The sequence below is a fragment of the Panthera pardus genome, unplaced genomic scaffold (assembly GCF_024362965.1).
Source record: "Panthera pardus isolate Hobbes unplaced genomic scaffold, ASM2436296v1 HiC_scaffold_12, whole genome shotgun sequence".
NCBI classification, from domain to species: Eukaryota; Metazoa; Chordata; class Mammalia; order Carnivora; family Felidae; genus Panthera; species Panthera pardus.
This window is the reverse complement of record NW_026526677.1, coordinates 114011852-114033490: the sequence shown is the minus strand read 5'-3', so window position 1 is coordinate 114033490 and position 21639 is coordinate 114011852. Positions and strand designations below refer to the sequence as shown.

General features: G+C 48.0%; 1 protein-coding gene across 1 annotated transcript; it reads left to right on the top strand.

The window, feature by feature from the left end:
* Positions 1–122: 122 nt before the first annotated feature.
* On the top strand, positions 123–18984 carry LOC109257521 (baculoviral IAP repeat-containing protein 3-like). Its single transcript, XM_019433674.2, has 9 exons — positions 123–249; positions 3540–6609; positions 6719–6818; positions 8196–8274; positions 11083–11131; positions 13154–13396; positions 17028–17282; positions 17704–17745; positions 18106–18984. The coding sequence occupies exons 2-9, from the start codon at positions 5691–5693 to the stop codon at positions 18297–18299; spliced, it is 1881 nt and encodes a 626-aa protein (XP_019289219.2). The 5' UTR covers positions 123–249; positions 3540–5690; the 3' UTR covers positions 18300–18984.
* The last annotated feature ends 2655 nt before the right edge of the window (positions 18985–21639 follow it).

Here is a 21639-nt window from a genome sequence, read left to right as displayed (position 1 = left end):
GCGGAAATCCCCCGGGGTGGGGGCGGGGAGGGCTGGCCAGGCCGCGGTCAGGGGAAGCGCGTGTGGTTACCGCCCCGGAGTTCCCCGTCGTCCCGCGAGGAAAGCACCGGCCGCTGCACGGACGGGCGGGGGGCGGGGGGGTCGGCGCCAGGCGCTAAAAGGCGGCGACGCCCTGCGGCGCGCCCCGGAGCCGGGCGACGGCGGCCACCCGACGACGCGGCCGGCACGCGCGGGGCCTCGGGGCTGCAGGTGCGCGACGGGCCGCGAGGGCGCGGGGGCGTGGGTGCGCGGGCGCGGACCTCCCCCGGGGCGGCAGGAGGTGACGGGTCGCCGGGCGCGTGCGCGCGCGCGCGCGCGCGGGCCTCTCCTCGGGCGAGGGGCCCACGGGGCAGCGGGTGTGCGGGTGCGCGGACCTCCCCTCGCGCGGGCGGGGGGTTCACGGGGCGTGCGAGGCCCCCCCCCCCCCCCGCCAGCCCCTGCCGTGCGCACCTCCGCGCCAGCCAGTGGAGGGCCAGTGGGGTGGGAGGCCCTCGCGGCCGGGGTGACCCCAGGGCCAGGAGGTGTCCCCGCGCCTCGGTGGATGCCCAGTGAGCTGCGGGACAGGGCGCCCCACAACTTGGTAGGGAGGCCCCAGTCGAGTCCTGCTCAAACCCGCGGAGGAACGACTGTTGGAATGTTCGCACGTGGTGGCACAGAGAGTAGATTTCTGGTCGTTTCCCCGGTGGTCGGTGCCGGGACCCTGTAGACACCTTGAGTGAGTGGTTTGGGGTTCAAATCTCACGGTCTCCAGAAAGGGGTACCGTTATTATCTCCGTGGACAATGAGGGAACTCGGGCTCAGGGACGTTTTCTGGCCCAAGGGCACCCCTCCGGTCTCGGTTACCTGAGTGGAAACGTAGGATGCCTGACTTCAAACCCTCGTATGAAACCGTCGGGGAGCAGACTTGGGAGTCATTACTGTAACATTGATGTTCTTAATGCTGTGCCGGTGACCGTGAGGGTGTTGTCATCACCGGGCGCTCAGTCAACTTTGCTAACATTCACTCTGAACTTCCTGTCTGCATTCCGAACGGTGCCCGGTGGATGCCGGCAGTGGGTGGGCCATCCGGGGCTGAAACCTGGTTCTGATCCGGAGGAGATCACAGTCCAGGGAGGCAGAAAGGGGCCAGGGTCACAGCTGTGCATTTGTCAAGCGCCTAAGTCGGTAGAGACGGCCACCAGCCCTGGGATCAGGAAGGTTGCCCACGTCACGCTAAGGGTAAGAAGAGGCTGATTCTGTGAAGGAACCGCTAGAAAGGAGACAGGAGTCCCCAGAGGGTGGCATTACAGTAGCCAGGGGACTGGGACATATCTAAGAGGCGCCAGGGCCAAATGTGACTTCCACTGGTTGTGGGGAAGAAGGCGTTGGCGTTAACAATATCGACAGCACTTTTAAGTGGTGCTGGCTGAATGTAATTGTACAGGGGGGTCTCACCCGAGGCCCTTGGCGGTGAAGACAAGGTGAGACGCAGGCACCACCTGGGCCTTGACAGCGGGGTTTGAACCGCACAGGTCCCCTTATGTGCCTGTGGTTCCCCTGAGTACGGCACAGCATAGTAAATGTATTTTCCTTTGGTTTTCTTAACATTTTCTTTTCTCTAGCTGGCTTTATTGTAAAAATACAGTGCATGCATTAGTCGAGTGCCATCGGTAAGGCTCCTGTCAACTGTACTGTGTTACTAAGGTCTTCGGGAGTCAGCAGTTACGCTCAGATTTTCAACAGCCTGGGGAGAGGGGCGGGTGCCCCTGACCCTGCATCGTCCAGGGGTCCGCGGTAGTCGCCAGATTGGAAAGTGGGGTCGAGAGAGGATTTTTGTTGGTGTTTTCATTTTGAAACTGAGACAGACTTAAGTTTGCTTGCTACATCGAGGGAAGGGTCCGCAGAGAGGAAGGGGTAAGGGACTGGGGCGGAGAGCAGGATTTCTGAGGCAGCGGGTAGGTTATGAGGGAGAGAGGCATGGATTTGAGGAGGTGAAGGTCTCTAACAGAAGGCACAGCAGTCTAGCAAACAGGATGCGGGCCAGTGGAGGAGAAATTTGAGGAGGGCCCTGCAGGTTTGCATACTTGCAGGGGCCAAGGAGCTGCCTAGCTCACCAGAGCTGTGGCTGTGCTAGTCCCCAGCCTAGGGCGGGAGGCGTGAGGGTCCCCAGCCTCGGGGGAGGGCCGCAGGGGAGGGCCCCATCCTGGGGGAGGGCCACTGGGGTCCTCAGCCTGGGAGGAGACTGTGGGCCCCCAGCCTGGGGCGGGAGGCGTGAGGGTCGCCAGCCTGGGGGAGGGCTGCAGCTGGGGGCCCATTCTGGGGGGAGGGCCACTGGGGTCCCCAGCCTGGGAGGAGACTGTGGGCCCCCAGCCTGGGGCAGGAGGCGTGAGGGTCCCCAGCCTGGGAGGAGGCCATTGGGATCCCCAGTCTGGGAGGAGGGCTGTGGAGGTCCTCAAGCTTGCGGGGAGGCCTCAGGGGTCCCCAGCATATTTGGGGTCTGCGTGCTGAAAGAGGGTAAGAGAGTTTGAATCCATCTGGGGTGGGCAATTTTTTGTACTTTATCATACAACTGTTGCCTGTATTTCCGCAGGCATGCATGTGCCTTGTGTCCACCCCCAGGCTTCTTCAGCATAAGGCCCGTGTAAGCAGTTCACAGTCTCAGATGTATAGAGGCCAGGCAGGTGACAGAGCGAACAGATCTGGGGATGTCTCTTTTAAACAAAACCCCACTCTATTTATGCATTTAACATGTAGGAATATTCTTCTTCTCCACAAATACAGGACTCTCATTTTTCTCCAAACTTGTCTCTCTTTGTCCACCTTGCATTTTTGGTGCTTTTGACAGACACAGGTATTAGAGCAGTCTCACTCCCTTGCTGACCGTACTGTGAGAAAAACCACAGTTCCAGTTCAGGGACAAATGTATCCGTATCAGAGGGCCGGGCCGTGTGCCCTGTGTGAAAGATGAAGCCGCTGTGTGCCCGCTGGCCGCTTGTCACCCACTGTTGGCAGTCTGGTTTTCACAAGGACCTGGGATCTAGGGTCATGGGAAATCTCTTACTTTTAACAATGTTAGTGATGAAGCAGGGCAAGTACATTAAGTAACGGCACTGTATCCGTGTTAATTTCCTGGCCTCCATAGTTGTACCATGATCTTATAAGATAGTAGCTTTGGAGAAGTTGAGTGTAGGGTATGTGGGAACCCTCCTGTTTCTGTAACTTTTCTGTATGTATGAATTCATTTCAAAATCCAAAGTTAAAACAATGAGTAAAATACCGAGATCCAATTCTGTGAAAGCCAAACATAATAATACCCTTGCTGGCCACCCGCTGGAGCCCTCTGGTTTTCACTTGGGATTTCGTGGCCTCTGCAGTGCATCACACAGCACCGTGTCTTGGGCAAGGTAGCCAATCAGCAAACACTAGTGCTCTGGCTTGAAGAACGTGTTTACAAAGAGATCGTTGTGTTATATCTGTGTGGTATTTGACTTTTAAAACTGTCTTTTTCTCGTTTTAAACAGGTTTTACGAAAGAGGCAAAGTGTTCTACTTCTAGATTTTTTCCATTTTTTTCCCCATAAATCAAAACATCTCAAAATGGAGGCCTAACACCCTTAAAAGGGACTTAGTCTGATCTCCGGGAGGTAGTTTTGTGCATGAAGAAACAAGTGTGAACTGGAGTTTTTATTATCCCAAAGGATGTGAATTTTAAACAATACAGTCTAGTGGCGTGAGGTGTAACTATAAAGTCTTGATGATCTCGTCTTTGAATTTGACTGGTGGATATAAAGGGAAGTGATTCTAGCCAGAACAGAACAGAGAGAAGGAACTTGTGTTTGGTACAGATCTGAAAACGAGCGACAGTTATCTAGAACAATATTCACCCCTCTACTAAGTTAGAGAAGCACGCAGGTGAGGCCTCTGACAGGTCAAGAGACTTCCATGGTGACAAAGAAATGTCCAGAACAAGACTTCGCGGTGCCCCAGGCGTAGAGTATGGCACACTAGCATGGACGATTGGTAAAGGAATGATCTAAGCACTTATCTGAATGTGCATGTGTTAAAAGTCTCAAGTTCGGCTTGTTTGAATGGGCTGTTATCTCTGACAAGGATGACGGTGAGAATGATGGCTGGATGGTCCATTTTGGGAAAAGAACAGACTTACGCAGACACGGTGACTAGCCCCGGAAGGGTTTCTGCAATAATGTGTAAAATTTTTGTCCACTGCTGACGTTAGACACAATAACTGATCCCCGGAACAGAGCCACGTTTCTCATATCACCTGGAAGTAAAGAGCCAAAGTCGCAGCGGAAACCCCATCACCTGTGGGACCCAGGAAACTGTGCGCAGAAATCACTGCTAGAGAAGCCACGGAGACCCGTTTGCAGATTGTTGTTCATGTTACTGACACAGAAACTTTTTACTGGTAGCCGGTCGTAATTGAGAAACTCTGAACTTTCACAAGGTCTCTGCTTGGCCAAAGGAGGGGATCGTGACAACGTAAATTCATTATTTTCTTGTTGCGATGAATTCTGGCTCAAGGTATGCTGTCTTCGGGATTTCTGACCAAAGCCACCTTTGTACACTTCGATTATTCATCTTCGTGTACAAACGCAGCCCTCTGACTTTTGACTGTTTTAAGAAACAAATCCATTGTCAGAATAGATTTGGTAGTGTCTTTCAACAGCGTGAAGCTGAGCCTAAAAAGACCAGTTGAACAAACACATTCTTCTCTGAGGATTTATTTGAAATACAGTATTCAGTTTGCTAAGTTCTCCTGGAATCACTAGGACTAAGTAACCAAGCCGCTGACTATGGGAAGTAATTGTCGTTCAGGTAATTTTGAAACAGGACTTAAGATGCACCAGCCAATTCTGTTCCCACTTCAGCTCTTCATTTGTAGGAAAATTCTAGATCGTTTTGTTTTTCCTATTACAAATATTCTAGGAAGAAAAATTACTTAATTCGAGCACGATTTGGGATAGATGGTATTCCATCGCATCTAAGATGTCACTAATTGGAAAACACACCATTATTTTATATAGTTCCAAGAAAGAAAAGCGCTGCTGATTAAAATACGGTATTTGTTAGCTGAAAGGTACCTCTTGGTAACAGAGGTGTTAAAAAGATACATCCTGCAATCAGTGAAATGACCCCAATGTACTCGTTTCTTCTGTTCAGGCAGGTCTTCCGCTTCTTCTTTTTTTCTGGCTACCAAATTTCGTAATTAAAAAAAAGCAAAATAAACATAGTTTGGATTTTTTTCTGTGGAGCACGTGCAGGGCATAGGTTTCCTCCCCGAAAACAGGCTGGCAGTGTGAGCCCCACGCCTGGTCTCCAGGCCAGCCGGGCACCGTGAAGCGCCCCCGCCGAGGCGCTGTCCTGCCTGCGGGGGTGCCCGGCGCCGAGTGGCATCTTGGTGACCTGAAGCGCTCCCCGCTGGTGCGCGGGGTTTTGACTTCCGCGGCGAGGTGCCGTGTGCCATCGTGCTCGCGCTGTGTGTGTAAAGATTATGGAAAAGCGCAGTTGCACACACTCTCCCCCTACCGCGTGTCAGCGTCGAGCTTAGAATCTCACCATGCGGAAGCCCTGAATACACAGAGGGAAAGAAGGACAAGAGACTTCCTGTTCTGGGTGTCCGCCTAGTGATAAAAGTAACCACCGTCCAGAGCCATGCACAAAGCTACCTCCCCAGAGAAAGGCTGGTCCCTTTGCCACCCCGTCCGTTTCGTCATGAACATCGGAGCAAACAGCACGTTGTCATCAAAGCTGCTGAAAGGCGGCACCGTGTCGGGGCTGAAATACGACCACTCGTGCGAGCTGTACCGAATGTCCACGTTCTCGGCCTTCCCCGCCGGCGCCCCTGTCTCGGAGCGGAGCCTGGCCCGGGCCGGGTTCTACTACACGGGCCGGAAGGACAGGGTCCGGTGCTTCTGCTGCGGCCTGACGCTGGACAACTGGAAGCAGGGGGACAGTCCCCTGGAGAAGCATCGGAGGCTGTACCCCAGCTGCAGCTTCATCCAGAGTCTGAACCCGGTGAGCGCTTCGGGCGCCCCCTCTCAGCCCGCCTGTCCTTCCTCAGGGACGCGCTCCAGGCTCGTGCCGCCTCCCAGCGTGGAAAACGGGGGCTGTCCTAGCCGCTCCTGCGCCACCTTCCCGCAGAACCCTGTGACCTTCAGAGCAAACCAAGGTCTCTGTCCCCGGAGGACGAGTCCCCGCCACCGCCACCGTGCGATGGAGGCCGAGGAAGCCAGATTGCACTCTTTCCAGGGCTGGCCCTTGACCTTCCCGCTGCCGGAGCAGCTGGCCAGAGCTGGGTTTTACTACCTGGGCCCTGGGGACAAGGTGGCCTGCTTCGCCTGCGGCGGGAGACTGAGTAACTGGGAGCCGGACGACGACGCCCTGTCAGAGCACCTGAGACACTTCCCCTTCTGCCCGTTCGCAGAAAGCCGGCTTCAGGACGCCTTGCGGTGCGCCGTGTCCAACCGGAGCATGCAGACGCACGCGGCCCGCTCCCGAAGCTTCTGCAGCTGGCCCCCCAGCGTGCCTGTTCTCCCCGAGCAGCTGGCCCTGGCTGGCTTCTACTACATGGGTGAGGGGCTTCGTGCGGTCGCGGGAGAACGGCCCGCGTGTTGTGCCTTAGCTCGTCGTCGTGGGCACCTTGTGTGTATTCACGAGTCTTGGTCCAAAATTCGTTTCAGGGCACAGTGATGACGTCAAATGCTTCTGCTGCGACGGTGGGCTGCGCTGCTGGGAATCAGGAGACGACCCGTGGGTGGAGCACGCCAAGTGGTTTCCGAGGTGATCGTTTTGAAACCCTCCGTGCGAACGTTTGTCGTCGTTATGGGACGGGTTATTTGTGTTTACCTGACAATCGGCCGTTGCTTTATTCTTTCTTTCAAAAATGCACTCGTGAATAAATTTAGCATGAATTGCTTAGAAAAATAACTAAACCGTTTCGACGGAAGATACAGGTTTATGGTTTCCTGTGTACACACACTGTAGAGAAGTACAGAGAAGAAAATGTAAAAGTCCAGAAACCCCATTATCTAAAGAGGACCACAGTTAGCATTTTAGTGAATATCCCTCCAGACACCTCTTGAAACATACGTACATCGGTAGATGAACGTATATGGTATTAAGTGAATTAGATATTATATATACCGTTTTGAAACCTTTTTTCAGTTAGCCTCATGTCTTGGACATATTTCCATTTATTCAGCATTTCATGTTAATTGATCATCTGTTGCCAGGCAGTGTTCCAGGTGGTTAAGATACTCAGCTGAACAAACCCAAGATCCTTGGTCTCACACATTAACTTAGTAGCCAGAGAAGCAGACACTTCATAAAAACTTAATAAATTATGTAGCATGTCGGAAGATAGCAAGTGCTACAGACAACGAGAGAAAACAGGACGGTGAGAAAAATCAGAAGCACCAAGCAGGTTGGGGTATTGAATAGGGAGATCCGGGTCAATATAGACACATCTCTCCTCCTTTGATCACTACAGAACATTTCCTTGTCCGTTCCTACACTTACTTTTGATTATTCCATGCTTATTTGTGCTCTTGTTTTGAAATTGAAGTCAAGAGGCTTCCGATGGTATTGTTCATGGTCAAAACTTCTAGTGTTTCTAAGAGGTGCTCCTAGCTTTCCATTGCGGAAACTTTGAGAATATATAAGGACAAGGGTGAATCTGGGTTCCTTTTATACTTGGGTGACAGCGGGTGTGTGTGATCTAGGAACTGCTGACTTGGGACCATCTGTCTTGTTAGAAAATGTGTTCACCTTCCTCATTATTCCTCTCTTGTCCTGCTTCGTGTATTTTTAAGTTTTAAACGTGCAGGGTTTATGAGAGAGCAGCATGATTTATTAGAGAACTTTCTCCCTGTCGCTTTGACTCTGTTCTCAGTGTTCAGAGTGTATTTGGCAATCTGCAAAATTTTGAAGAGCACAGCCGGGAGCTCCCAGTGGAGACTGAGAGCCCCGTGACCCTTGGAGCTCCAGCGTCGGTGAGGCACTGTGTGCAGTCTCTCACGTACGGCATCTTGCCTCTTCCCATGTGTGAAATGAATGTTAAGTGCTGATGTGTACGTTTATGTTCACTGGAAATACTTAGCTGCCTACAAATAATGGGGTTAAAACAACCCCCCAGACTTAACTTTGTTCGTATTTCAGGTGTGAGTATTTGATACGAATCAAAGGACACGAGTTCATCAGTCAGATTCAAGCCAGTCACCCCTGTCTCCTTGAACAGGTATGGGTGGCTTTTACAAATCATTGGTCAACAACAGATAAATTATCTTCTGCTAATCACAGAGAGGAGTACTTAGCGAACAAAGAGTTGCTTTAAAAATACGTTTCATTTTTTTATAATACCCAACATGATCTTACAGCTAGTCTTTGCATACAGACGCCGAATTAGAGACCTACCGAAAAATAATATTTAAGGTATGGCTCTGAGTATTTCTGTAACAAGGTTTCAGTAAGTTAAATTATTTGAGGGAAAAAATTGGCACGTAATAGTTTTACTATACAGTTTTCTCTTGAAAAGATGTGAGAATGAGAATTGTACTGGTCCTTCTCCTCTTCCTGGAATGAGATTGCTGGGAAGAGGGCAGAGCAGGAGGACCCTCAGCTCACCTCGTCCACGCCGGATACAGCTAGAGAACAGCCACATCAGTAAATAACCCAGAAAGTGGCCTGAAGACTGGCCACACAGACTCTACAACTAAATATAGAGAAAAGGCCACATCGAAGGTGGCAGGAAGGGCAGAGACGCAGTGGGCAGCTCAGTGGACTGCAGGCCATCTGCGGGAGAGAGGGAGCCACAGGTGCAGCGAGGGGGGAGAGAAACAGACCCTCACAGCAGGGATCCCACGTGGGCAAGACGAATCCCCGTGACACCTGGCTTTGAAAACCAGAAGGGCTGAATTTTGTGAGTTCTTACAACCATCAGGACTGAAAACCTGGAATTTTCAAAATTGGCACGCCCAGCTCTAGAACAGCCAATAGGTAAGAGGAAACTGAGTCCCCACCATTAGACAGCACAACAAACAGCCCGTGGAGATAGAGAGTAATAAGCAGCAGTTTGGGCCCCGTGGGAGGCGGAAGTGTTTACTCCTTTCAGACTTCACTGAGGGACTTCTCTAGGAACCAAGGAGCTGGCAGGCACCATTTCCTTACTCTGTCCCTCAGCATAAGCACGTGGCCACCTGTGGGAACCAGGGCAGCGCCTACACTTGCTACCTGACTTGCTTAAGTCACACCACCCCCTCTGCTGGGCCCGCCCCAGCCCCCGTGCTGTGGGTCCCCTGCAACCAGAAGATTGGCATGAACCTTGCTAACACCACGTTTTGCGCTTTGTGGATCCATCTCATCCAACATGCTCTTGGCCGGAGCTCATCCAGACCGGGGCTGCAAGCCTGGCGGGGCGCAAGCAGCCCCGACGAGGGCCAGCGCCGCTCCAAAGTGAGTCCCGCCCCAGGGGGAGGGGAAGACAACCACACACCGGTCCCAACTGGCTGCGGTAGTCGGGGGGGGGGGGGGGGCAGACATCTGGTCTGACGGCAGGCCCTGCTCACCAACAAACTTCTCAGGGAGCAACAAGCACAAGGCCGGTGCTACTGCATCTCCGGCAAACCCCTGCTCTGACTCAACTCAAACCCAAGGTGGCCCCAGAATGGCCCACAAACAGCCCAGGGACAAAACCCTGCCCACAACAGGCAAAGACACCCTGTGTGGACAACTGGACTTAAGGCAGAGGGGGCTCAGCCACCACAGGAGGGTGCACATCACATACAGGACATGCCCCTGAAGGGCCAGGTTCTGGGGAACAGGGGACAGCACGGCAGGACATGGAAAGTTCTCTCCTTCATAAGGACACTACTTTCAAGAGCAGGAGATGGAGCTGACTTTCCTAACACACAGAAACAGACACACAGACAAGATGAGGAGACAGAGGAATATGTTCTAAATGGAAGAGCAGGAGAAAAATCACAGTATGAGACCCAAGCAAAACAAAGATAAGTAATAAGTCTGATGGAGAATTTAAAGCAATTATCATAAGGATACTCACTGGACTTGAGAAAATAGTGGAAAGTATGCGTGAGATCCTTACATAGAGATAAGGAATAACATAGCAGAGATAAAGGCTCACTAAATGAAATAAAAAAACATGGGTGATGGAATGAACAGCAGGACGGAAGAAGCAGAGGAATGAATTAGTGACCTAGAAGGCAGAGGAATGGAAAGTTATCAAGCTGAGCAGGAAAGAGAAAAAAATTATGCAAAATGAGAATAGACTCCATCAAGCATAACAATATTTGTATTATATGGATCCCCGAAGAAGAAGAGAGAGGAAAGGGGGCAGAAGATTTATGTGAGGCAATAACAGCTCACAACATCCCTGCTCTGGGGAGGAAAAACAGAAATCCAGATGTAGGAGGCACAGGGAGCCACCAATAAAATCAACCCAAGGAGGTCCACACCAAGACACATAGTAATTAAAAAGTGGTGATAACGAGAATCTTAAAAGCAATAAAAAAAAAGATATTTGCATATAAAGGGAAACCCCATAAGGCTACCAGGGGATTTTTCAGCAAAAACTTGGCAGGCCAGAGGGAATGGCAAGAAATATTCAAAGTGCTGGAAGGAAAATAATCTTCCTAGAAAGGCAGATAAGAATTTATATAATAGTTTGAGGGTTACTTTGTAACCACAGACAGTAGAACTGATCTAGGGTCCAACTTATCCCAAAGGATGACCCAGGAAATGTCAGGTGTTTGGGATGAAAGGCAAACAATGATTGTCTCATATCACTGAGAAGGTGTAGCCCTTTTCTTGCCTTCATGAATGAATATCGGCTTCATCAAGAATAGTTTATGGCATAGAGAATTACTTTTGAATGTAGATGCAATATTGCTTTTGAGGTAAAAAATCATTTGCCTATAAGCTAGTCAGTTTCCAATAAATTGAATAAAATAGATCTCTTGACTCATTTATATTATAATGGACAGGGTAAGACTTATATCTATCCTAATTTATATACTTTTTTTTCCTGCAGTTGTTATCTACTTCGGACAACACAGAAGATGAGAATGCTGAGTCACCAAGTATGTATAATGATAATAATTACTGCACTTAAATTATTTTTTTAATGTTTATTTATTTTTGAGAGACAGAGTGTGAGCAGGGGAGGGACAGAGAGAAAGGGAAACTCAGAATCCGAAGCAGGCTCCAGGTTCTGAGCTGTCAGCACAAAGCCCAAGGTGGGGCTCAAACCCACAAACCATGAGATTGTGACCTGAGCCAAAGTCAAACGCTTAACTGACTGAGCCACCCAGGTGCCCCTAATTACTGCATTTAAATAGAACCTTTTGGTACGATGGTGATTGAAATGTGATAATAGTAATAATGTACATTGTATGATGTTCTGGACTGTGCAATGCATTCTCAAATTCATTAAGTCGGTATTTGTCAAACTTCAGTGTGTATCATATTTGCCTGAAGAACATTAAAAAATACTGCAGATTATGGAGCACCTGGGTGGCTCGGTCCGTTAAGCATGTGACTTTGCCTCAGGTCATGATCTCTCGGCTCGTGAGTTCAAGCCCCGCGTCGGGGTCTGTGCTGATAGCTCAGAGCCTGGAGCCTGCTTCAGATTCTGGGTCTCTGTCTCTAGCTCTCTGCCCCTCCCCTGCTTGTGCTCTGTCTCTTTCTCTCAAAGTAAAGAAACATTAAGAATTTTTAAAAAAAATATTGCAGATTTCTGGTCTCCACATTAAACCTACTGTATTGAGTCATGGTATCTAAGGGTGGGACTTGACTGTCTGTAGTTTTAACACACTGCTTACATCCAGCCTCACCCTTGCTCTCAGACCTTGTGGGAGCGCGGGCACCATGACATTAGCTTGCTCACATATTCTTCCTGTAACATGAAGAGGGTAGAAATTATTATTCCCATTCTTCTGTAGGAACCTGAGGCTCAGACAGGTTAAACCTAAAAGATGATAGAGTCACTATTTGAACAAGCTGTTCTACTCTGTCATCTAGTGTTTATTTCACTTCAGTAAATATTTATTGTGATTCTGCTATTCTGAGGAAAACATAGAGAACAGGGTAAACATACGTCCTATTCTCATGAGCTAATAGTGCAAGAGATACAGACAAGGACATGGGAAGGGATATGCTGGGAAAAGTGAAGCGTGCTGGGCTCTGGGGGTGCATGAGGGGCGGGTCACCCAAACTTGCAAGATCAGAAAAGGCTTTCCAGAGGAAGTACTTGTCTTAGCATAGAACTGAAGGCAAGGGTAGGAGTTAACCAGATGACCAAGGGAGCAAAAGAATATTCTAGGCAGAGAGAACACATGAAAGTCTTAAGCCACACAAAAGAGCAGGCGCATTTGAAGAAATGAGCAAAATTCTGTATGGCCAGAAAAAAGTAGGATCGCGAACAGATACATGAAGGAAGCCGGCCAGCGCTAAGAGTGGTCAGCCCTGCGGGCGGGCTTGGACCCAAGAGCCACCAGTCTGTGACTTCTGGTCTTGAGTGTAGAGCGTGAATGAGAAAGTGGCAAGAGATGAGGCTCACGAGGTGAGCGGGGCCCAGATTGGGTGCCGTCTTGTAAGCCACAGTTGAGTGTCTGTGAGAACGAAGCAGTTGTTGATGGAGTTTCAGAAGGAGTACGACACAGTCGGATCTGTGTGTGACAGTCACTCTGGTTGCAGGGCCGGGAAGGAATAGACAGGAGAGATTCAGTAGGAGGCCCTGTGGCGACGGAGTGAGCGAGGACAGTGGCCTCTTTGAAAAATACATGGAACATACTGGATTTAGAAAGCTCCTTTGTTCCTTCATCACGGGGAGAAAAGAATGTTTGGTGGCCGGGATCCTCGACATTCTGTTTCTTTCTCCCACTCACGGTTATGCTGGGGAATGCATATTTTGTATCGGAATACGATATTCCATATTCTTATCTTCGTGACTGAACGTGTGTATCATTATTTTAAGTTTAACAAAGTTAAGACAAAATAATGGCTCTACATTTTCTGGACTTTATGTTTTTGAAACTAATAACTTTCAATTCCAAAAATATATAGACTATCCCAACATGTGCCAAATTCTCGATTTTATGTAGTTGTTCATTTTGGGCCTGGAGAAAGTTCCTCCGAAGATGCCGTCATGATGAACACACCCGTGGTGAAAGCGGCCTTGGAGATGGGCTTCGGTAGAAACCTGGTGAAGCAGACCGTTCAGAGCAAGATCCTGACGAGCGGGGAGAATTACAAAACAGTCAGTGATATTGTATCAGATTTACTCAATGCAGAAGATGAAATCAGGGAAGAGGAGAAAGAAAGAGCCACTGAGGAAAAAGAATCAGGTACATGCATTTAGTAATCAGTGTCTCTTTCTGTATGGAGTTGATGTCTGTCTCTAAGTTACTGAAAGTAACTCATAGTTACTCAGATTTTAGTTCAATCAGATTTTATGTTCAATGTTCTGAATTTGAATTCTGGAAATTTTTACATTAAAATATATTTGAGAGGCGCCTGGGTGGCTCAGTCAGCTGAGCATCCGACTTCGACTCAGGTCATGATCTTGTGGTTCATGAGTTCGGGCCCCGCGTCGGGCTCTGTGCTGACAGCTCGGAGCCTGGAGCCTGCTTGGGATTCTGTGTCTCCCTTTGTCTCGGCCTCTCCCCTGCTCATGCTCTCTCTCTCTCTCTCTCTCTCTCAAAGATAAAATACACATTAAAAAAATTTTTTTTAATATTTTTGAATTGCTCATTAGTAAATTGAAAATGTATATATTGAATGAAAGCATTTTCTTTTCTTTTGAATGTTTATTTTGAGAGAGTGTGTGTGCATGCAAGCAGGGGAGGGGCAGAGAGAGGGAGAGACAAAGAATCTGAAGCCGGTTCTAGCTCAGTGCTCAGCATGAATTATTCAGGCCTGCACACCCCCAGGCTGGCAGCAACAGAGCCCAAGCTCATCTTTGACCATCATCTCTGAGATCATGACCTGAGCTGAAATCCAGAGCCGGACACTTAACTGACTGAGCCTCCCAGGCGCCCTGAGTGAAAGGATTTTCTTAACTTATATTTTTACTCTTAACTTATATTTTTATTTTACTTATATTCTTAACTTATATTTTACCCAGAGTAAAAATACAGTTAAGATTACATTTACATATACAGTTACATATACAGTTTTTCGTTGACTGTATGTGTAATCATACGTGGCTTGTTTTTGATCCTAGGTTCATTCCTCTTTGCTATAAATTAGGGTAGAATCAGGGGCAATTATGTATTTTAAAATTACCATCACAGTGTGTCTCAGCCTAATGACATTATGATAACATTAATAACACACATTAACGTATGGCTTATGATTAAGTTTCCTACCTGTCCACACAAGAACCTAGTTCCCCTTTGGGGTGTCTTTTGTTTAGGGGAGGTCTAGGATGCTGTTTCCATTCTCCCGGGTCAGGTTATCTTGCCAGCCTTGTCTGCCACTGTATCATCTCTGCTCAGCCTTCCTTCGCAAAACTCTCCTCCTCCAAGCATGTGCATTCCCATCTGGCGACTCTGAACCCTGCCATCGCTCTGGCCTAGACCAGGAGAAATCTCTCCGTTGCCACCCTTTGCTAAGCGTGGACCGGATCCGCCAGTGTTTTCAACACGGTTGAAAACAGACCGCAACTTTTAACAAGCTCTTCCTGGAGATGTAGGGGTAACAGAAGAGCAGTGTGTCACAGATGGCCATTGACGGCTGTAACTGTTTGGGCCTCTCGGTGCCTCTGAGGCCTTCTTCCTGCGTCTATCTGCTTAGCTTCTGTTCTGGTTCATCTCTCCAAAGTTGTGGCCGTTTTACACACATGACTAGGGACGTCCCTTGCGAAAGCCCAGGTCCCCTGGTATCCCCAAAGCCCAGAATGAGAAAAGTTTACCCCTTGTCTTGTGTAGTGCCATCTGGGATCTGTTTCTTCCCAGGATGATTGACCGTAAGATCGTCCGCTCTGTGCTTGGACAAGCCTACCGCTCCGGTGGCTTTGTCTTCGGGGCCACCCTAGATGGACGTACCCAATCCTAGCAGGAAGGCATCCTAGCTTTACCAAAGCAGGCATTATTCAGTCTGCAGACCCCTGGGACGGCAGTGACAGAGCCCACGCTCATCTTTGCCTGGCCTCGTCAGGGTTCCTGTTTCACCATGAAGTGGAGATACGGCTGCTTGACCTGGCTGCTAGTCACCAGCGAGCACTTCTCAAAGTCCGAGGGCATCCAGCTATAAAGCACTTATGTTTCTTTCAAAGAAAATCCACAGTCTGCACAGATGACCCCAGTCAACAATATCCAGTAATTGACATCGTCAGAAAGATGTCTTCGCGTCTCTACACACCCTAATGTCCACACTGGCAGGCACCCTGTGCACATAGTTTGTGCTCCAGAAATACTGTTTGAATGAGTGAACGAAAATATCTCCGCTCAGGTTACTGATGATTTTATAGTTTTCCAAGAGCAGTAGGTAAGTAGTTTCTTGACAGGTGTGTAAGTAAACTTAGGATAATTTTTCCAGAACCAAAGAATAATATGCTTCAAAGGTCTATTCAAGTCTTTCCCTCTTAAGTGCTAGAATGCAGTCTGTGAGTTTCAGATGAGTCCTTTTCTCCTCAACCACTAGCAATCCAATTTTAGAAGCCTTGAGAATTTCAGAGAACTTGTTACATTTGTCTAAGTAAAATGTAATTAGAAACATAAATGTTAGATGGAAAAACTAACATACTTCAACACCAGGTGCAAATTACATCACTACTTCTCTACCAGAGGATTTACCCCAGTGCATTAGGTGCAAAGTCATAGCCCTCTGGCCATTACTTCTTTGTTCCTTCTGCTCTTTACATAGGAAGGCTTGCCTGCGCCTCTGTTCAGTGCATACTTGTGCAGCCTTTTCTTTGTGCTACACACTAATCTCGGTCCTGGCCATTTCCCAGTTTTTTCCCAGAGCTCCAGCTCTCTTCAAATAGGGTATCTCTGGCCTTGACTTTTTGATTAAGCACTATTTTTTATCCTTTATTAAATGATTCTATTTTTGTGTCCTGTTACTTGACAGAGTCAGCGTTTCTAAAATCCAACAGTCACTTCCCCCGCATAAGTTTTTTAGATAGCCCCATTTCTGTCATTAGTTATTTTATAGAAGGAGCCTTATGGGTCATGGCAAAATTGTATAATAATGATTAAACTTAGGTTCATAAATCATATTGCCAGGAGATAATAAAATTGCAGAATTTTGAAATGCAAAGTATTTTGCCAAGAGGTACAAAACCTAGATCTTCAAGGGGAATGTGGTGATCCTATAGACAGGAGGGTATCCCTGACCAGTAGGATTTAATTTTTAACATGCTGTTAATGCCTTTCCCCACTTCCTAGAAAAGATTTGAGTAATGGCAACATCGTGTCTAACTTGGGGAAATAATCAAAATTTCATCTTAAAATGGAATTTTGAAGAAATTTTACGGGTGAATGATCATTTGAGAAATAAATGTTCTGTTGTTTTCATCTCCTGATTTTATCTTTCCCCAACTTGACTAGACTGAATTGGAATTTCAGTTTTATCAGGTTCTAAATGTTACTTGGTTAAAGGCTCAGCAGTAGTTCAGAATGTCCAGGAACACAGATCACGGCTCCAGACTGCCTCTGCCTGCGTTTGACTTTCTCGAGTTGTGTGTCCTTTACAGTTTGTTCGCCTCCCGGTGCCTCCGGTTCCTCGTCTGCTAAGTGGGGGTAGGGCGCCTTCCTGGGACAGCTGTTATGGAGGTGGAAGGGATTAATATATGATGCAAAGTGCTTAACACAGTGATCGTCAAGATGGCCCAGGCAGCAGGTGGCCCCGACCCCAGCCACCTGCGCGGCCTGACCAATCACAAATTATGTTGCTTTTTCATGCAGTTACGTGTAGGCGTGGAAGGAAGTGTGTGAGCACAGTGGGAACATGTTTGTTTTCTTTTTTACAAAGATGATGTGTCATTAATCCGGAAGAACAGAATGGCGCTCTTTCAACATCTGACTTCCGTACTCCCCATCCTGGATGGTCTCCGAACTGCCAGAGTGATTACTGAGCAAGAACACAGTGTTATTACACAGAAAGCACAAACATCTCTGCAAGCAAGATTGCTGATTGATGCTGTGTTAGTGAAGGGAAGTTTTGCAGTCACCGTATTTAAAAACTGTCTCCTAGAAATGGACCCCGTGTTATACGAGCGTTTCTTCGGTGAGTGCTGCACAGTTATTTGGGGGATCTTTCTAAGCCAATTTGAAAATATGCTCTTCGTGTGACAAGCACTGGGTGTCGTACGTCAATCAGTGTTGAGTCGCTAGCTTGTACACCCGAAACGAATATTGCATTGTTAACGCACTGGAATCTAAAATTCAATGCAATTCAGGTTTTTAAAAAAGAAAATATGCTTTAATCTTAGTACTTTGGGATCATTGAAAATAATTCAGTCTAATTTATAAACTATTAATTGCACAAAAAGATAAAAGATTTTTATTGCCTTGATGTTATCACAGTTATGTATAGCATTTGGCCAGAGTCTAAGCTATTAGTTTAAAAATGTGTATTCCGTGAATAAATATTAACGTTGTTTGTTATAGTGCCATTTTGTTTAGTGCTTTTTGCTTTTCTCCCTTAGTGCAACAGGACCTAAAGTATGTTCCCACAGAAGATGTTTCAGGTAAAATAGTATTAATTTAACCAATAGAAAACATTGGTTTTATTTTCTTGGCTTTTCATGGGAGCAGAAGCATCAAGTTTCCTGTCATTAAAAATTCTTTTCTCGGGGCGCCTGGGGGGCTCAGGTGCTTAAGCATCTGGCTCTTGATTTCGGTTCAGGTCATGGGCTCACAGTTTGTGGGATGGAGCCCCCCCAACAGGGCCCTGCCTGCTTGGCATTCTCTCTCTTTCTCCCTCCCTCCCTCCCTCCCTCTCTCTCTCTCCCCCCCCCCCCCACTGCCCCTCCCCGCGCATGCGTATGCTCTTGCTCTCACAAAAAATTAAACTAAAAAACATTAAGAAAATCCTTTTCTCTTGTTAGATTTGCCAGTGGAAGAGCAGCTGAGGAGGCTGCAGGAGGAAAGAACCTGCAAAGTGTGCCTGGACCGAGAAGTGTCCGTGGTGTTCATTCCCTGCGGCCACCTGGTGGTGTGCCAAGACTGCGCCCCTCCCCTCAGAAAATGCCCCATTTGCAGGGGCCCAATCAAGGGCACCATCCGGACCTTTCTGTCGTGAAGAAGATCCAAAACTGTTTAAGCTTTATAACTAATGGAGTAAACGTATTCTATTTTTTACTTCTATACTGATTTGGTTTCTGGAAGATTTTTTTTAATCTATTTGCAGCTGAAAACTGTTCTATGTAAACATACACCTAACACATATGAACCATACGTATATTAGCAGGAGAACGGTGGGCTTTCGTTCCTGTGAACAGGAGTAGAGAGAGCACTCCATGCTCAATACTTATTGAAAATCGTAAGTGAAGTAAAATTTAAAAATTTTGAAATAAGCTTTCAGAATTTTAAACACTTTGGAGTGGTATGAAGAATCGGGAGCACTTTGGGGGCGCCTGGGTGGCTCGGTCGGTTAAGCATCCAGCTTCGGCTCAGGTCATGATCTCGAGGTCCGTGAGTTCGAGCCCCACGTCGGGCTCTGTGCTGACAGCTCAGAGCCTGGAGCCTGTTTCAGATTCTGTGTCTCCCTCTCTTTCTGACCCTCCCCCGTTCATGCTCTGTCTCTCTCTGTCTCAAAAATAAACATTAATAAAAAAAAATTAAATAAAAAAAAAAGAATTGGGAGCACTTTGGACCAGTGTCCTGTATGTAGAAGGTCTTGATATTTGTTGAGCGATTTTTTTTAGGGCCTTGGTGGTTTTGTAAAGAATGCTGTGAGGAACGTTTTAATAAAGTCACCAACATTCCACGTGTTCCGAAAATCTTTCTGTATGGTTTGGCCCCTCCGTGGCTGCCTTCATCCTCCTGAAGACCTCTTGAGTGTTGAGCTGTACTGAGACCCCCTTCTGTAAGATGCTTCTGCGTTTACACCGGGAGGGCACCGGGCTAGCCCAGCTTGGCTCGCACCTGCAGGGCTGCACCTGCAGGGTCCTGAGGGCGGTGGGAGCGGAGATTGGACAGCCTTCCCACCGAGCTTGCTTGTTCATTCGGGAAGTCTCAGGCCTGCCTGCCCACGGGGAGAAGTCCCTTGTTTGGTTCTTACCACTATGGTATGAAATCTGGGACTTAGGAAGTATACGGATTAACAGCCTTCGGAACCAGCGCCCGGTTCTCTGAATAAATTTATTCTGTACTCTCAGGGCAGCACAGTTTCCTCATTGGCGTTACTTTTTGGTGTTCAGCACACCCGATTCATAATTCTCTATCCTTCATTTCCTGTAGACTTATTAGGGCTTCAAAACCAGAAGTGACACAGAAATGGGAATACTGCAGGGGACAAACAAGGGACAACCATCGAAAGCAGCTCTAGGTGTCTGGAAACCCAGCAACCTGGAAAGGTCTGGAACCCAGCAGGGAGGAGGGGGTGTCTCCACGCAGGGAATCCTCAGGTGCAGCTGATTTCGCCTCTCTGTAAAAAGACTCAGTTGTCTGGCCACATACAAACAGCATCCTCCCGAGTCACTCAGCCAAATTAATTGTAACATTGCCTTCTTGCTTAGGTGGTTTGTAACCTAACATTGGTACAGGATAAATGTTCACAGAGTGTGATTCCTTTTTTTTTTTTATCTGGTTCTTACCGCATACTACACACAATATTTTAAATTTGCCATCTTCACTGGGAGACGCCTGTTCATTTCTCATTTTGGTAATACGTTGCTAACATAGCCAACTTATTCATTCAAATGTTTTGTTATCGCCCTATGTGTTACTTAATGTGAAATTGTGTTTTGGAAAAAATAAATCACTATGGATAGTAAGGGCAGCTTGGTGTGCTGACAATATGTCAGGCCCCGTTTGGGAGCACTGTATGTGCATTACTTCACTTGATTGTCTCCAGCCTTGACCCCTGTGCCCCTGTCCAACCTGGCCTCCAGTCCCGGAAACGGGGCTCAGTATACAACATATAAAAAGCGTTGTAATTCAGACCTTTGCCCTGAGTTTAACCTCTCCCACTTCCCCATGTGTACCTGATGCTGTTAGCCATTAGGTCCCTTTTTGGTCACCGTCACTTAACCATCTTCACACCCCCCTGACACCTTACACACCACAGTGGGCCTCATGGTGTTGACTGAGTATATTCCAGGCCAAACTATCCGATGGAACGCTTAAGAGACTCACTGTTTTAGAAACAACACTGATATCCTTGAAAGACACTAGTATTCTTTCTAAGACTGTGCCCACCCCCACTCATGTGGTCAAGAGGAGCTGTGCGAATTTTCAGTTTGTACTGTGCAAATAATCGGGATTTTTTTTCACATTGCACAATCTACCTGCTCCTTATCAGATTCCCACACGGCCTGCCTAGGTTTCTGCCCCACTTTTGGCCCCTCTCCCCTTAGGCTCACCGCATCCCTGCTACGTGGCCTTTCTGCGCTTTCTAAATGCGACACGCTCTTTCGCTTCAAGTCTTTGCCTGGAATGTTCTTTCCTTCACCGTTTACCTGACAAATCCTATTCATACTTAAGGTCTTGCTTGTCCCTGTATGTTACCGCCTCAGAGAGGTGTTCTCTGACTTCCCCCGCCTGACTTCTATCTCGCAGACTGTTGTACTTTTTCCTTACAATGCTTATTGTGCAACGCAGTTTGTAGTTACAGATTTATTTGTTTAACGTCATACTCCATCGTGAACATTTCCATGGGAACGGGGGCCGTGTGTTTTGTTCACCGGCATGTGGCCAGCACACAGCCTGGCCTGGAAAAGGCCCTCACTGAACAAATGAGTGACTGAGCCACTTTCTGTGAGTGGGGGTGGGGTTTCTTCTTGCTGAGTTCCTGCCATCGATAAAGTGTTATGGCATCATCACCGACCGAGAACCGGGGGCCAAATTCTGCACTCCTTTAGGTAGCAAAAGGCCCTTTTAGAAAGGAAAGCTCAGTCCAATTCAAAACAGAGTCATGAACAAAGTGGGGTGTGGAGCCATGTCCTGAATGATGGAGCGCAGTGTTTCAGGAGAGAGCATTTTTAAAAAGGCACAAACACAGGCATTAGAATCCTGATAATGGCAGACGTTTGCAGAACTTGCACGTGCTAGGTGTCCACACAGAGTCTTATCTGAGGTGCGCTGCTCTTTAAGAAAGGCAGCTCAGGTCATGATCTTGCGGTTCGTGAGTTTGAGCCCTGCGTCCGGCTCTGTGCTGACAGCTCAGAGCCCGGAGCCTGTTTCAGATTCTGTCTGTCTCTCTTGGCTCTCTCCCTCTGCCCCTCCCACACTCGCTCTCTCTCTCTCTCTCAAAAATAAATGAACGTGGGGCGCCTGGCTGGCTCAGTCAGTTGAGCGTCCAATTTCGGTTCAGGTCACGATCTCGCGGTCCGTGAGTTTGAGCCCTGAGTCGGGCTCTGGGCTGACGGCTCGGAGCCTGGAGCCTGTTTCGGATTCTGTGTCTCCCTCTCTCTCTGACC